We start from the raw sequence: 18,161 nt of genomic DNA, 5'->3' as shown, positions 1-18,161 counted from the left end.
CTTCTTGGTGTATATTTAGGTTGCTTGCAGCTTTTTACTATTACAAGGAGTGTTGCAGTGATGATTTTTATATAACTCCCTCTATACTTACCCAAAATTCCTGTACATAAAACTTGAGATGTAGAATTAATAGGTGAAAGAATATGTGTATATTGCATAGATTGTACCAAAATATTTTTCAAAAAAGTTATAACACCTTGCATCCCTATGATGATGCTGGCATGTTTCTCATAAAAGCCAAGGGCAAAATTTTATGCTCAATTGAACATGATAATGATATGTGCTCTGATTCATAAGAAGGCTTATTGTAAAATTCCTTGAGACTCATACGTTAATAGGAAGAGTTCATTGATGAGAGCAAATAATTTATTAACCCCATATATATCATATCTATGTTATATATTGTTTATATCTCATTTAAGAGTTGTTAGAACTGAGTTATATGAATAATTATTGTATATATTCATAGTTCTTAAACTAATTGGTAGGAAGGAAAAAAGCAGTATATGTCATATTTGTGACATGTTTTCACTTAGTACCATAAAATATTTATAAGAATTATTAGGAGAAATGGCTCTAACTCAGATATTGTTGATGAGACTTTATGAGCAGTTATGTATTATTATTCTGTTAAGAGCCAGGTATGTGCCAGGCATGATTCTAAGCACCTTACATATATTACTATGGTTTTTTAACATGCAGGTGAAAGATACAGACATTGTATTGTTATTATAAAAGAGATTATTCTGAATATATGTTGATAATTATTACTATATAGCAAAATATAGGCTGTCTTATCAATGTACTAATTTGTAAATCTGTGAAATGTTGTAATTTGTTTAATGTGAAATACAATGTATCAAAATCCAGAGAATAGCTACTCAAATCCTGGCTGAAGTAATGTCATAGATGAAGTTTAAAATGAAGTGTATTAATCAGTTGACTTTATTGTTACAGTCATCTACGTAGAAAATTCTGTGTCTAGAGTATTCAACTCTTAAAATTTCTGGTTAATTAAGATTCTGGTTAACCTTTAATGGTTATCTATTGCCTTCAAAGAGTAATCCAACTCAAAATAGCTAACTTATTCCTCTAGCATTGAATAAATATGGCTATCAATTTTTGTGGGTTTTTTTCCTGCAGAATTTCCTGTTATTCTAAGGGATTCAATAGGACTTATGCACATAAAACTGAAAATTATATTACTATGGGGAAACTGCTTTGTGCCTTTGAGAAGGAACTCTCTTGCTAACTTAAGTACTATATGTGTGTAGAATAGCTAACATTTTCCTCCCAAGAAATTTCATGTATGCAGTTAAAACACTCTTAAATTGATTAAGGATTTGTTATATATTTCCAGAAGCACTCAAGAGTACTTTTATGGTTACAAGAGTAGAGTGCATTAGAATGCCAGAAACCAACGAATACGCTAGAGGCCTTCAAAACCATGCCCAACATTCCTGACCGTACCATATAAACATGTGGGGCAGCCTGGAAAAACAAAACAACTCCCCACCCCCCAAATATAGGTAAACCTATGATGATAACACTTCAACTGGCTTGAATATTAATTTGATACTTTTTCTGTTAGAAGTAATTTTTATGACTTAGCAAATGGAATGGAGAAGTAATAAATATGACTGGTATTTATTTCTCAAGTATCATTTTACATTAGATTTGACTAGTTACCTTTATACTTTTTGGAAAGCGTATTATGCAACTACCACAGTATTTTGCCTATTAATCAGGGAAGCTAAGAAGCGTTTTATAACTGTTGAATCAAAACCTTCACTGCAGTGAGGGAATTGAATTTCAAGCAATATACTCCTTTTATAGGGTGAGAAACTGAAGTATGGAGAAATTACAAGGTTTTCCCAAAGCCATACATTGAGTCATGGCAGGCATGGAAATCTACTATTCTGTTTGCCTGATTCAGCCTGCAACTTCATGAAATTGAAGTTATCTGTTTCCTGACATGGGCCTTAGGAGTGTTTCCTTATATACTTATTTGTTCATTTGCTTGTCCATTCATTCACTCATTAATTTATATATTATATAGGAATCTATGTTTTTGCAAGATACAGTCTTGATGTAGGGAGTGTGAATAATATTTGAATTTATACATCTTAGATGTTTTCTTTCAAGAAACTTATTGTATTTTTTTCATGACCATGAAAGGGAAATTAAGGCATTAAACAATAAGTTGGATTGTCCAGGTACACGCCATAGAAGTATCTATGAGAAGCACCTAAAGCTTCTTTAGGAGCTAATGTAGTTTGTTCAGGGCTTGAACAAGAATTCGGCTGCAGCCCTAGTTGAGCCTGGAGTGCCAAGTGGTGACCAGAAGAAACCATACTACCCATCAAGAGTATGGAAGGGACCGGTGTCCACATCTCTTCAATCTCTCACATTTGGTTTGATCAGGAGGGGGAAATTATTCTGCCTCTCTGTCATTTTCTGGAGTTTCAAGTCTCACATTTTTAGTTCTTATTTATTGTGATCTTTTTCTTACTAGTTTAACCAGTTTTTTTTCCCAAGATTTCTTCATCCCTTTTTTTCTCCAAGCTATAAGAGTCCTATTTAAAGGAAGTAGTATTTCTCTGGGTCAGACCTCACTTCTACTTGATTGAACAGCTGGGACCACCAGTAACTTCCAAGGAGGAAGGTATCCAGCACCTTCCCCTAGCACAGTACCCTATAAGAGAGAATCCAAATAATACAGGGATGCCATCTACCCTCAATCTCTTCTACAGAGTTTAGCGGACAGTTTTTTTGGTCGGTTTGTTTATTTTCTTGTTCTTTGCATGCAGCCCTGAGACTTAGGACTCAGACTTAGCTCCAGCTTTAAGGCTCACCAGCTCTTTCCTTGGAAGAGTTCTTTCCCAGGAGGCTCCTCAGGCCCAAGAGCTCTTGAAGCCCTGGGAGCCTAACCCAGAGATTCTACAAACAAGCCCAGGCACGTCCAAGTCCTGGGCAAACCAGGCCTTCCAGCAGCTTAAACATTAGTCTTTTCTCTTCTTTAATTTTCCTGGAGAATAATTCAGTCTTCAACAAACCAGCAAACAGAATCCTAAGGTTGTTCATGCTCACTGCTTTGAAAATTTATTGCCTTTAATTTCCATTTCAGCTAATTGGGTTTCCTTTTCATTTTTGGCTGGGTATGAATGTGATATTTGGTATACATTAATGCTGATCTGTAATAATTTAATGTCAATTTATTATTGAATAGTTTAAAAATAATGATGCACTATGACCTAGGTCATATCTATCTTCCATTTAATGCATTTCCTAGGCAATTATGCATTCCCAGCAATTGTGGCTGAGTGAATTCTCCTATAGTCCCTGTTGGGAAACAAGGACTTTTTATTTTTTTTTATTTTTTATTTTTTATTAAAGATGTGGTCTTATTAACTAGGGGTACTTAACTTGAGGAAAAAAGATTTAGGGGTGACGTGAATGATAGCGCTCTCCTAATATCTAACAGCCTGCCATACATACTAAAGCAGGATTCAGCTTATGCTCTGTGGCTCTGGTTGGTAGACTAGAGTGGAAATTCTAAAAGGTGGATTTATAAACTAACATGCAAGGAAAAATTGAAAGAAGGAAAGAGGAGAAGGAGGTGGTTCAATTCCCTGTAACTAAGAAGCTTCAAATATTCTATCTACAGACTCATGTGATCACTCTAAATAAACCCCACTTAATTTCTATATTCTTCATGCTCCCAAGACAAAGAAATAAGGCTCTATGGATTCCATTCATATTCTCTAAGTTTCTCTTGAAGTCACAACATACAACAAGGAAGTACAGTATAGAATTGAACAATACCAAATTTATTTAAGATATTATTTTCTGAATTCTTATATATTTAGCCCTTAAAAAGTTCTTGGATTTTTAGAAGCTATAATGACAGTTTTTTGTTAACGTGATTCTACTTTGAATGTAGTTATAAAGTCAGTGGAATGCTTTTATTCTCTGATGCTATAGGGGGATTTATTGAGAGGGAAGAAGGTATTCAAACTTTGGATCCAGCCCTAATTAAAACTGTGGATAAAAAATTTTCAAGTGTCCCAAATTTTAGGAAGGCAAATAGCATCATATGTAATTAAATCCCTAACTAATATTCACTGTAGACAGAATTCAAGCAAGTAACTTGACTTTAGGTAAGTCAAATTTATTGTTATATTTTGTATGTCTCATGTTTACTTTATTATATATTGGATTCTGCACCCCTCCCCCCAAAAGATGACTCTCAGTTGTCACACTTGATTCCTGAGAAATTGGTGATATGGAAAATTTGAGGGAAAAATACATGTTTGCATTGCTACTGTTTTTTGTTACCATTAATTTCACTCAAAGGGCCGGGTACTTTCTGAGTATTTTTTAAATTTATTTGTTTGTATTTTCTACTTCAAAAATTGTTTCTTTAGCTAAATCTAATTTGCTATTCACTTCATTCATTTCTTTTTTAAGATTTCAGTGCATATAGTTTAAAAAACATTTTTTATGGTTCTTTCCCAAATTTGTGTATTTATTTTTCATAGTGTGGGGTTCCTTCAATATTGTTTCTATTCCTTCTGTCTCTTTGTTTTAAGGACACTTATATTTTTCAGATTGTCCTATAATCTCAGATTTTGGGAACCTAGTTTCCTTGTTGTTGCAGCCGCTGTCTTTGTGCCATTTTGTTTCTTATGTAGCTTATCATTTTTGATGAATTTCTCTCTCAGAATCCTTTCTGCCCTGTGGGATAATTTGCATTTACTTCCCCTGGAGTTTAGGGATTTCAAGTCTCTGGATCAGTCTTGATTTTAGTTTTTTGGTTTGAGGTTTCCATACCAGAGATGCAGTAACAACTTAGAATTTACATTTGAGCAAGACTGAGGTTTTGATTTATCTCAAGTAATTATTTTCTTTTACTCTCTTCCCAAAGGCTCCATCATACGACAAGCTTCCTTGTTGAGTCAGATGGTGGGTTGAGTTTTCTAGCCCTCCTTCGATAAAAGAGACAGAATTCTCGGACTTTCTTTTTATACGTTGCCTCTTGCTTTTGTTTCCTGCCCATCGATGCATAAATGAAGATAATGACAACTAAAACAATAACACACAAACAAAAAATATCTTTTCTCTCAACTTTTCCATATGACACATTTTTTCAGGAACCATGGCGTGACACCTGCAAGTTATATTTGCCTTAGGAGTTATAGTCACATATTTTCTATAGCCTATTGATTTGTCTTTAATGTTATCCTGCATATCCACCTTTTTTCCAGGTGTCTTTCAGCCATCACATCAGTCCAGATTCCCTACCTAGATCACTGCAACAGCCTTCAAGTTGCCCCTTAATTTTGGTTTCTGTTCATCTTGTTTTTCAGAAATTCAAAGTAGATGGGTCATTGCAATTTTATGGCACATGCATTTGCATTTTAGTTGCACCAAAATATAGTGGTAATAACCAATTGTATTTATTCACCAATACTAGCTCCTCACTCTTGCTTTTACCAGTTCAAAACTTCTTTTCTGAAAATATTTTCCCTTCTCTTTCACACACCCATCTATAATTCTGTTACTGACAGCATCAGTCTCTCAATACTAAAGAAACCAGCCACAACTATGAGGTTCTGTAGGATGGCAAACTAAAAAGGGGTAAATGGTGATAATGTAATTAAGATATTGTTCATTTTTACAAACTTATATAAGTTCAAAAAATTGGTCAAAGATTGGTGACTTTTGGCTACTATCTAAACAGAGGTAGTTAATACACCTTCTGGAGAGCACTGGTTAGTATAATATTCTTAGTAGAGCAAAGTTAAAAATCATTACATTTCCATAGGAAATTGCATAGATAATACTTCACTGCACAATAAAAATGTTAAAATGTTTTAATTCATTATATAGAAAGCAAAATAAAGAAGCAGAGATCTTCGTCCACTCTGTCACCAGTAATCAAATGGCTCGTATTTTTGAAATACATGATTTCATTTAATCTCAACATAATACAATACAGGTATCATTATTGTTCTTATTTTATGTATGAAGAGAATGGTATTTAGAGGCATTCATGAACTATCACAAGGCCATACCATTATCCAGTGGCAAAGCAAGGACTCACATACATGCTTTATTCCGAAGTCTTTATTCGGAATCGCTAAATTTATATTCCCTCTAGCAAAACTATCTTTTATATCTCTAGGGTTTCAAGAGGGGAATACTAAATTTAGGAGATGTATTTTTAAATTCTCTCAAAGTGCAACAAATTTTCCTCAAGAGAGGCATAAGTCATCAGATGTGTGTTCAGTAATATATAGGGTCAATATATTCTTCATCAGAAAATTTCCCAGGTATGGAAGAGAGGTTTATGGCTGAGAAAACAGACTATTTTTGTGAAAGGGCTCAAATAGTTTTCCTGCCAGGCTACAGGACAACCAGAGCTAGATGAACCATTACAGGGTGACACAGAAAGCTCAGCAGAGTAATTGTGAAATCTAGACTGGGAGGAGTGACAGAGGCAGCGCGTGAACCTACAGAGTCTGCCCGAGTATCTGTAGGGTAATAGAAATTGCTCAAGCTAATTCCTTTAGAGGTTTCTCTGGGACCGTCCAGTTATATAACTGGGCTTGCGTTTTCTAGGGTAACTAGCCAACCAGCAACAATTAACAAACACAAACAACATAGAAAAAACTTGGCTGGCCTTGCTTGTCAAAAATCAAGTGATCATAATTTATAATTCCAGGAAGACGATTGCCAAAAAATGAACCTATCACTAATGACCCAGGCGATTATCATGAAATTGAGCTGGTTATAATTTTAGTGTGAGAAATTAACCCTATTATTATGAAACGTTTTGTGTTAAATGGACTATTTTGCAAGTTCGTGCTCTCCAAAACAGTTCAAAATAGCTTGGCATCTGGTTTTTAGTTTGGTTTCATTTGAGGAGACTGAAGCAGCAGAGTGCTCATTACTGCTCACCCAGATCTGTTTCTTGGACACCTTTGCTGTTTTCCTTTTGCACAGGTAGGGAAGAGTGTCACGTGCATGGTCAAAGAATGCACATGTCCACCTCTTAACAGTTGGCTGTAGAATTGGAGCTAGGTGTTCTTTGTGCTGTTGGCTTCCCTCTCTGGCATGCCGCCTGGGCTGTTAGAACCAGCCAGTGCTTGTCCCAGCTTCACAGACCCATTAGTGAAATTTGGAGGTCAGTGTAGGTGACTTGATGTGCAGGATGTGAAAGCAATGCCCTCTTGACAGTCGGAGTCCAGCTATAATATCTGAATAATGTAATGATAACGCAAGTTTTGTGTTAAGCAGTATGCTTAATAAGGGAGGGAATTTAATTGAAGACTCTGAGGATAGCTCATGGAATCCAAGGAAGAATTGAACAGCCAAGTAGCAGGAAGGGCACAGAAACAGTGGAGACTTCAGGAGTAATAAGATCCAGGTCCTTGAATTCTGCCAGGACTCTCTTGCCATCCTCTCTTTTGCTGCTCTTTCTGGGTCACCTCTCTTCTGTCTTTCCCTAGCAGACCAGGTTTTTCCACATGTCTATAAAGAGTGCCTGTTTCTTTTTAGATTTTATTTACTTATTTATTTATTTAGAGCATGAAAAAATGGAGGGACAGAAGGAGTGGGAAAGGGAGAATCTCAAGCAGACTCCACACTGAGCACGGAACCTGATGTGGGGCTTGATCCCATGTCCTTGAGATCATGACATGAACCGAAACCAAGAGTTAGAGGCTTAACTAACTGAGCCACCCAGGCACCCGAAGTGTGCCCAAGGTTTATATCCCAAAGATTTGCCACTAAAGGAGGACTAGCCTGGTACTTTCCCACACACCCATCCTAAGCAATAGGAAGGGATTGTGATGCATCATCAGATACAGGTAATTTCGTGTTCACTGCAAAAGAACTGCGCAGTCCAACAGGGTTAGGTGCTGAATACCAGATACGGATCAGTATATTTATATTATTGCCCTGTGTGGGCCAAGTGTCATTTTGTACGCAATATGTTTCTGCAAATGTAGCTGCCCTTTGAAAATCTGAAAGTGAAACAATAGGTTAGCTGTTCTGAATGATAGAATGTAATGGAAGGGCACCCTCCCCTGAGCCAGGAAATTCTGTACATGGACATAGATCCTTCAAAGCGCCCACCCAAGTTTAAAGGGGGCCTTGTCGGTGGTTATGGGTTATGGAATGTGCCTCCCTCCACATCTCAGGGTCTGCACAGGCCCTGGGACCAGTCTGGGCAACTGTGCACAAGGTCGGCTTACACCTTTCCCTCAGGATACACTGGGCATGTGGCACGTGGGTGGGGGCTGTAAGTCTTCTCCCCACTCCTCCTCCCTTTGTACTGTAGCAGAGCCTGCCCTGTGCACACATCCTCCCGGGAGACGCTCCTGCAGTCCCGGCCTGGGGCCGCAGGGCACTGGGGTGATTGTGTCCGTAGTGACGGGATGAGGGAATGGTGAGCACAGTGGAACACAGCCAGGGCAGGGAAGTTCGCCCTCAGAACTCCCGCTTCCGAGGGCAGTGGCCCCCGGGAGCAAAGGCAGCTGACTCGTGGTTATCCTTCATGGGGCTCTGCTAGGCACTGCCCCGGCTTCAAGTAGGACTGACTAAAGACTTTCTGGCTTATCCAAAAGGTAGGGTAAAGCTCTGATTTGTTTTAAGAGAATCGAATTAGGCCTCTGCTTTAAAGTATCACTCTGGCTGCCCTGTGAAAAGTCAAGTGCAGGGAGTCGCTCTGGAGGAAAGGCACCCCTCGGGAGGCTGTGGCTCCCCATCTGGGCAAGGGCCACTGATGGCTTGAAGGACCGTCGCAGCGGCGAGGAGAGGAACACGGAGAGATTTGAATGAACACTGGGAGGTACTGAGAGCCCTTGGGAACTTCTGGAATCGGAGAGGAGTGGGCAGGCAGTCAGTGACAAAGCCCAGGTGTCTGGCGTTCATGGCTGGTAGGAGGCTGTGCCATGTGTGTGCCTCTCCCAGAGGTGTAGTGTTCCCGTGTGCAGCTTCTGTCCCCGTCCCGTGCCAGCCCTGGCGCAGAGAGCCACCCCGCCACGTTCATGTGTATTCAGCCGGAGTGGAGCATGCCTGTACCATCTCGTCTTCACGGAAGGTCTGCTGAGGAAGGTCAGTCCGGGGGTGAGGGCTACAGCACCCAAACTCTGCGAACTTCTCAGACATCTCTCCACGTCTTCTCTTTCTCTTTGCTGTCTCCGCCACCTGGACCAGGCCTCAGTACCGTGTTCCATTTCGGAGAGTTGTTTTCTAACTTGATAGCAGAATCTCATTATATATTTAAATTAGGAGATTGTTTTTAAAAATTCTCCTTCTCTAAGACACAGGAGTAGTTACAGCTCACTTTTCCTAAAGCAGAGTTGAAGGAAAGGATATCAGCCATTTATTATGTGTCGAGGACCTGACCGCAGGAGAAAAAAAAAATCTAACATGGAATGGGTGGGGTTGCTATTATTCCTTTTTAAATTCACCTTTTCGGGGTGGGGGGTGGGGAATGGCCTTGAAAGAGAGCTGGGAACTAGATTATGGCCTCATAAAACAGCAAGAGGTTATTGTTATTCCTTAATTTTATATCTTTATTATAAAGTAGTACTTCTCTTACTTGATTTGAAGAGTGTTCTTGTCGTCTTCTTATACATTTGTGAAAATGAAATGTTAAAAGTTTTAGCATAACAACCATTGCTAAATTATGATGTAAAATAATACTGTGTCTGCAATTAGCCTAGGTAGTTTTACTTGGTTCAATAATATAAAATCACTGGGCTCATAATTTTTTAGTACCTTAGCGTGTTTGGCTAAAAAAGAAATTCATGTTACCATAAAGAAGTTAAACTAAGTAACAATCTCAATTTTAAGGAAACATAAAGCAAAGTATTACGTTGTAACATGGAACATTAATGCAAATAGCTCCCCAACTGGAACGTTAAATACATTCTCAGTGGGCGGTTAACAAACAAAAAAAAAAAAAAAAAAAAAGGGCTGGTTTTTGCTTAATTCTCTTATGTTCCAACATCTTTTCTGAAGTCTTAATTTTTAATTTCACTTGAGTTATTACCAGTGTCCTGAGGTGGTGGTCCTTCTAGAAAATGATTACTTCTTTCCTAGTGATCCGTATCCTTAATTTAATTGTTAGGTATCCTTTCTGGAAATATTACATTTAAACCTTGATGACTTCTTAAAAATCATTTTAGTGTGATAGTGCGATAACTATACATATGTTGTGGGTTGAAATGGATCTCCTAAAAGATATATTCAAATTCTATCCCCCTTACCTGTGGATGTGACCTTACATGGAAGTAGTGTCTTTGCAGAAGGAATCACGTTAAGATGAGGTTTTAGTGGATTAGGGTAGGTTCTAATCCAGTCGCTGGTGTACCTTTAGGAATAGGAGAATTTGGACACAGAGGCACACACAGAAGTCCAAGTCAAGAGATGGGCGGGGAGGTGACTGTTGACTGTGGAAGCAGAGATTGAAGTGATGCGTCTATGAGCCAAGGGATGCCAAGGATTGTGGGCAACACTAGAAACTAGGAAGTCACAAGGAATGATCCTGTTCTAGAGTCTCCAGCAGGAGCACGGACCTGCCAGTACCTTAATTTAGGACTTCTTGCTGTCAGAACTACGAGAGAATAAATTTCTAGTGGTCAGAGCCACCCAGTTTTTAAAAAATTTTTAAAAATTTAAAAAATAACAGCCTTAGGAGTACTTGGCCAGTCTGTCATCCAGGTAGTGAGGAGAAAATGCCGCTAGAGGAGATGATCTACCACAGTTCCATCTGGGACGATGGAGGAAGGGCGTGTGAGGCGGGCAGGTGTCAATCTTAGCAAGGGCAGCATCAGCTGGACTGGTGGCCCCGCACTCACCATGGTGCGCCCCTACCCAAGGCCAGCCTGACCTGTGTGGTCTTGGTCACCAGGGGAGGGGGCAGTATGCAGAGCCAAGGATGGGATGGAGGTCTTCAGGGATAGGAAGAGCAAGCTAGAGATCAGTAAGAATCAGGATAAGGGTGAAAGACCCAGATTAGAGGCAGGAAACTAGTCCTTAAGGAGAAGGAGAGAGTGGGAGACGAAAGAGGGAGGACATGTGCGGTAAGAGGCAGAGCTGGGGTTTTCCAGTCACCGTTTCTCACGTCCACCTCCAACACAAAAAATAACATCTGTACATCTTGAACTCCCTGCCTGCTTATCTTTCTAAATCCAAATGCACGCTGCCACCCTTTGCACTTACCCTTCCTCCTTCATGTCATATACGCTGTAAAACTGTGCTGTTCTTTAAAGGGACACTTTCCTGGTTTTGGAGTATACTTCATCAGTGTCTTATGGAGACCGTCACATTACATACATACAAGTTATATTCCTATTTTATGACTTTTAACTTTTAAGATTGAAGGAAAATCTTTAATCTGTATCTCTGGAAGTTATATGCATAAAACAATTTACAAGCTACGTTTTACATTTCTTTTGTGATTTTTAAAATGTCTTGTATTCTAAAAGGGAAAGTAATAGATTTTTTGTAGAAAATATTGCAATGTGGAAAAGAAAAAAAAATTAAAGCCACGTCTGTCTGGTTGTAGTAGGGTATGTATGAATGGATGTTTGTAAAATGGAGCAAAACACCTGCGTATGTTGAATTTCAATAAACTGGGGAAAATGTTGTTTCTGCAGAACAGTTATTGGAGTACTTATCTTTCACTTAAATTAATCTGAGAATTTCGATGGCACTAAATATTCCATTAAGTGTGAGTTTAGTAGTTTGTATCTGAGATTTATGCCTGTGAGAAGCAACTTTTTTTTTTTACATTTATCTTTTTTTAGCCTCATATTCTTTTTATTTTTAAAATTAGGATTTGAAGGGCTACAAATGCATCGTCGCTCTTTTACATTTTATTTTATTTATTAATGAGTTTGAGCATTGTTTTGTGCTGATGGACCATTTTTCTGTAGAGGTGTGTGCATTTCTGTTTGCATTTAAGAGCTCTTTATATGTTAAGGGCATTAGCCTATTGTGTTTGATATTTGTGCAGATATTTCTTTTTATATTTTCACGTATCTTTTAATTTTGATAATTTTTTTGATGTAGGTGTGGGGGGATTCAAGAGGTTGTTTGGCTTTTTTGTTTTGTATTCCGTTGTTTCTGTTACAAAATCCTTCTCCACCTGGAAATGGAAAGAAATTGTGCCTATTTTTCTTAGAGCTATTTTACACTTCAGTTTGCCTGGAAATTATTAAATATATGGTATGGAGTAAAGATGAACTTTTTTTGAATAATTAACTGATTGTCTCACTATGGCTTATTAATGAATTGTCTTACCCATGTGTGTTTGTAATGCCTTCTTTATTGTAATCGTGTTATTTTTATTCTCTATTTAAAATTGAACATCTATTTTATGACATTCTGTTCTTCAAAACTGAATAATGATCATCTGGTAATTTAGACAAATTTTCTGTTATAGCCAGTTGTCATATTAAGATACACACCATATTTTCTTAATTCATGTGCTTTAGAAAGTGAACAATTAATGCAGACTCTTAATTTTTAATCTGCCAATTGCTTAATGGCAGACTTCTTTCAGCAAAATAATATACTACTTATTACAGACCGTGTCTCCAAAATTGTCCTCAGATGTTTTTGTTTATAGTATTCCTGAGTAGTTGTTCACATATTCCAATTTTACCATGATGTGATTTTCAAGATCTTTGGTCTATAAGCTATGGAGATAATATTAGTGAGATTTGTTCTTTGAAAATAATGCTTCCATAGATTACCCACTATTACATAAATTATAGTGTGCTTTGGTAATTTGCAAATAAATAAAAAAGATAACTTTTTCATTTTTCCTCTTTGTTTCCATCTTTTTGTTTTAGATAGTCCACTTTTAATTGAAAGAAGCTGCTTCTGTTTGGGGGTGGCTGGAGAAGTGAGAGAACCACATGGAAGACTCCCAGGACTTAAATGAGCAATCAGTAAGTCTTATTCAACCTCAGGTTTGCTGAAAAAGTTGTGGCAAAACCACTCAAAATCATACGAAAAGGAATATATTATAAAAATCAAGAATTTTGTTGAAAATATATATTTTAGTTCAATTTTGAATTCTCTTCCAAGGCCATAAAACAGACCTTTGGAAATGTATGCTGTTCCTGCTTAATGATTTCACATTTTGAGGTCTCCCTTTATTGTCTGCTTGGAAAACCAGGGGGAGAGAGACTAGGGCATTTAAATCATGCCAGGTGTTTTTGACAATCTAAACAATTTTGCACACCTTCTTTATTTGGTTTTATTCCCAAAGTGCTTAGATAGTTAGTGCATATAGTGTTGCATGTCAGAAGCATAACAGGAGATGTGTTACCAGCATGCCTCTTGTTCATTTCAGGGATGGCAGCCATAGAATTCCTGTGATTTCACGGGCTGCCTTATTTTACTCGTTCTTTGCAGAGGGAGGAATGCACAAGATTGGTGGCAGTCACTCTAAGATTCTTATTTCTCAAAGGGAAAGGATTTTCATGGCCTTTGCTCTTAACTCATTAGTAGTGTGTCCATGGCACTAATACTTCAGTGTGGAACTGGTCAGTGGGAGGTCTTCTCTTACTCTCCCACACTGCTGCCAACCGTGGTCCAAGCGTTTCTTCCCACAGACAACTAGTGATGTCACCAGTCAGGAGACATGGGAACCTATCAAGTGTGTGTTATGCAGATTGAGCTCTTTTTTAGTAGCTTGTATGATCATGACTTGATCTTAGAGTCTAATGTGCCTCTGAGGCAGCAGAAGACAGTGTATTTGTGTATAATAACATGGTTCTAGAAAATGCTATGATGAGCTTGGTTTTGAAATATAGAGGGATGTATGTATTGGCGAATACATGCCATTTCAAGTTAATTAATTTTTTAAAATGTTTCATTTAAAAGAAAAAATGATAACCAAGTCTTTATAAATAGACACAACCATTGTCTAATTTCATTGTATGTTATCTTAAATAATATAATAAAACTAAATAATTTAGTTTTGCATGGCATCATTATAGAAAAAAAGTAACGAAAAATACAAAACCATAAAAGTATTTAAAAAAGTCTGTCAAATGGTAGAGATGTTACTCTTCAAAAAGTTCCTGACTAGACAAATAGCAGTTAGGAGGCAGGGGCTTCCAAGTAGTTCTTTTTTTAAATGTTGGTTATCTTAGTGTGGATTCTAACAAAATGGATGATAGCATGAAGATGGCAGCCAAGCCATTGCATGTTTATGGATCCCAGTGGCGTCAGAGGTCTGTAAGTGAGACTATGTACGGACCTGAGTGAATGATGTCATTTTAGTGGTGCTGCTTCATGAGAGAGCTACTGTTGATCTATACTTTGTTCTAACACACTGAGGGTTTGTGTGCATGTGTGCATGCATGTGTGCGCGTGTGTGTTTGTGTGTGTGTGATTCCCCAACTGTCCCCGTTTTCCAGAGACCTTGGGGTTGCCTGGGACATGGAAATTTCAGAGCTAGTGCAGGTGCCGTCCCTGCAGACTGGGGTGGTTGATCTAATTGTGTGTGTATCCTCGAGAATGGATATTTGTTTTCTACATGTAGTGGACATTGAAAAGAATATGTTTTTATGTTTAATATTAGAGTGAGGTTATTAAATAAGATGCTTCATATGACCTTTTACAAGGTGAAATACAGCATTTGTAAATCATACATCGTTTCCTCCACTGTTATTTTAAGGTTATGGAACTCAAGATTAAAAAAAAAAATTTTTTTTTTTTTTTTTTTTTAAGTTCCTGGTGTTGCTAATGCGCAGCCAGGTTTGAAAACCAGACATCTCGTGTGACCTTCTGGCATCTCAGCTTCACATTGAACTCTCCACCTGAGGGTTATCACCTGGTCAGAGTCAAATTGGGAGCTCCTGATCTGTGGAGTGGTTTGATAGGCCCTCAAAGAGTGGGCACTTTAAACACAGGAAGCTTGAAGTTTGTGTCAAGTGTTAATGACTTAAGGGCTTTGGTTTTATAAAGATTGTAAAGCCTTTCTCCTTCAGCATCCTTAGACTTAGAAGAACATATAGGCCTATCTGTGCATCTTGTACAATTACAGAGGGACCCTTGGGACTGTTAATGACTTGCCCATGATGCCATGGCTAGTAAACAGCAGAGTTGGGACTTCACCCAGGTCTTCTGACTCCAAGTCCAAAGCTCTTTCCAGAACATCAACAGGCCTTATGGCTTTAGGATTTTCTTATTTTGACATTCATCACTATAAGAAATGTCAAAAAAAATTGAATCAACCCCTTTACATTGAAATGATTTCTATTTGATTGAAATCTTTAAATAACATTAAATTTTATAGAGTATGTTTCAAATATTTTGAAAAATGATACTTAGCCTTTACTAAGATATAGAAAAAATGAAGTAGAATTAAAAGAAAGTTCATAGTAAGATGAAAGGAAATTTGCTCAGATCATAGAATAATTCTTTCTCTAGGCATAGACAGAACAGTGGGTACCAGTTATTGCACATACAGACTGAATCTAGCATTTTCCATATTTTCTCTCCAATCCTTATCATCTTGTGATGTAATTGTTATGGTCACCATTATACAGGTGGGGAAACTATGGCTTGGAGAGTGTCAGGGTCACTCGGCTGTTAAGTAGCAAAGATTAGAACTGAACCCATGTTTATCTGGTCCTAAAACCTATAATGGATTTTGCATGATCCCGCAGAGTATAGAGGGTAAGGGCTTGAGCTTGAAATCAGAAATCCCTGACACTTAAATACTTTGTAACCGTTAGGAAATTACTTAAACTCTTCTTCATGTGTAGTGGAATAAAAAGAAGTTATATGAAAGGCTTGGCATATGCCCCGCTTAGAGTAGAAACTTGGTAGATGTTGGCTGTTATTACAATTACCTGACATATTCAGATGGTCTTTAAAGACCATATCCAGTTACCTGCTGGCAGACAGCCCTGTCTGGAGGTGCATAGGTTTACAAACGCAGCATATGACAATGGAACTCACAAGCTCTCCTCTCTCAATTTTTCTCCCCTTCTCTTCTGTTCCGCTACTTCTCATCTCCGAGGATGGTGTCCTCTGCCACAGAGTGGATTAAGTTGGAAAGCGGGGACTCATCCTTCACTCCCTCATCCCCATTTCAAACTCCTGTCTCTTCTTAATTTTTAATATCTCTCAAAGCTGTTCTCTCTGCTCCTCTAGCTCTTATTTTGGATGTCTGTTGTATCTCTTCACTATCTTTCTCTGCTTTAAGTTGCTTCTAGAGTGGTCTTTCTGAAATACCTACCTGACCATGGTGCTGTTCTACTTAATAGCCTTCACAGGCCCTTTCTTGCCCTCGAGAAGAAGTCCCAAGCGCGCAGCGAAGCACACAGACTCAGTCGCTTACCTCTATCCGTCCAGTATTCTTTCTGGCTTCTTTTGGTTCCCGGAATCTTGCAGGTTGTCTGAGGTTTCTGTGTCTTTGCCAGAGCTGTAGCCTCTTCCCAGAGGGCCCTGCTCCACCCAGGTAACTCGTAAATCTGGAAGACTCAGTGTGGGTTTCGGTCGTTCTGAGAGGGCCTCTTTCTTCGCCAGGCTGTCAGCCCCGCTGGGTCAGGGGCCTCTGCCATGTGCTGCCAGTGGCATTTACCTCCATGCTGGGACTCACCCCACAGACCTGAAATCTTATCTGTTTATTTACCTCTCTGCTGGATTATAAACTACTTAAGAGTAATAGCGAGTCTTGTCCATCTTTTATCCTTACTTCTTAGCACAATTCTTGCTGACATTTAGTGAATGTTTTCTTCAAAAGCTTTTATATACTGTTACATACTAAGGTATGTTATTGAATAGCCTGATGAATGTTAGAAAGCCAAAATGTTATTCTCAAAATGGATTACTGACTCATGAAATCATGTTTCACTTAACATTTTTAAAAAATTGCATGTAACATGTAATACTCACTTAACAGCGTGTAATCAAAACAAAGTTTGGTTCTTAAGTATTTTTTTTTTTCATTATATCTGAGTCTTATTTTGCAGTCTGGCTGAGAGCATCTAGGGAATTTTAAGAGGTCAGCAATTAAAGTAAGGTTTAGTTTTTGTATTTGTCTGAAATTGTATATTAGAACTTCATAATTATTTAGAAGCAGTTTTATATCCAATTGTAGCTGACTACAGGTTTTAACTAAATGTCATAAATAGAAATAAATAGGAATCTATATAGCAGTAGCTATACTAATAATCAAAAGTTCCTTTGATACTGCGAAATATATTATATTCCCTGTATTCAAATAAAGACTGAGCAATATTTATTGTTTTTATAGCTTGTGTACTATCCTTAAACATTGAGCTATTTTGAAGTCCTATTTTGATGATTTCCCATAGATTTTTTTTTCCTCCTCTTAATCATTCATATCAAAGTGAGAGGGAGTATTGCCTAAATTTTTCATCAAGCTAGAAGTTTGGGGAAAAAATGTTGCTTGTGAATTTTAAGTACTGTGTGTTATGGGATAAAACACTAGTGGTTACTAAGTAGAATGAGGGAGAATGAAAATTTTACTGTAGGGTAGCATTCCCTAATATTAGACGTTAAGGGCCTGAATATTCCTACGTATGTCAACATTGTTACACTTAACTTGAATCACTTAACTCATATTATTGATGACACATTTCAGTTCGTGAGGTCTAAATTCACATCCAGTGGATCCGTATTATATATATGTTGCAGCAGTGTTTTTAGAAGCTTATATATATTTGTAGGTATAATAGTATTTATTTTTTTGCACCAAACAACTAACTTAATAATGCAAATTAAAAATCTAGAGTTAGTTTAAGAAATTAATTTCTTCTCTGTCTCAAGTTTGTCTCCCTTAGAATACTAAATGGCTTTAGATTATTCCTCAGCTCTTTGTTTTTAGAGTTTCTATGAATAATTTTTTATTATAGCCACTAGCCTATCTTTAAAACCTGTGTTCTTTTCTGAGTCTTTTGGACAGTTTCTTGCTGTCATATGGAATTGATATGTCAGCCAAATTATCCTTTAGATGTACGACTTCAGAATCGTCAATTTCTGTCAGTGTTTCAACACCGTTTGATAAAATAATTATTTTGAATTGTACTACTGGGTATTTACCTCAAAGATACAGACGTAGTGAAGAGAAGGGCCATATGCACCCCAGTGTT

The 18,161-nt window shown here is 37.7% G+C and overlaps 1 protein-coding gene across 16 annotated transcripts in view; it reads left to right on the top strand.

Annotated features, from left to right (window-relative positions):
- The window catches only part of EYA4 (EYA transcriptional coactivator and phosphatase 4), a 295,955-nt gene that overhangs the window by 50,137 nt on the left and 227,657 nt on the right, over nucleotides 1–18,161 (top strand). For all 16 annotated transcript variants that reach the window (XM_044386350.3, XM_048226017.2, XM_048226015.2 and 13 more), the window contains one exon: nucleotides 12,876–12,974. In XM_044386350.3, coding sequence (XP_044242285.1) covers nucleotides 12,942–12,974 — 33 coding nt within the window. In that variant the 5' untranslated portion in view covers nucleotides 12,876–12,941. The remainder of the gene's footprint in view (nucleotides 1–12,875; nucleotides 12,975–18,161) is intronic.

The sequence above is a fragment of the Ursus arctos genome, unplaced genomic scaffold (assembly GCF_023065955.2).
Source record: "Ursus arctos isolate Adak ecotype North America unplaced genomic scaffold, UrsArc2.0 scaffold_13, whole genome shotgun sequence".
In the NCBI taxonomy this organism is placed as follows: domain Eukaryota; kingdom Metazoa; phylum Chordata; class Mammalia; order Carnivora; family Ursidae; genus Ursus; species Ursus arctos.
Note: the sequence above shows the minus strand (reverse complement) of the source record. Positions and strands in the feature narration are given on the sequence as shown.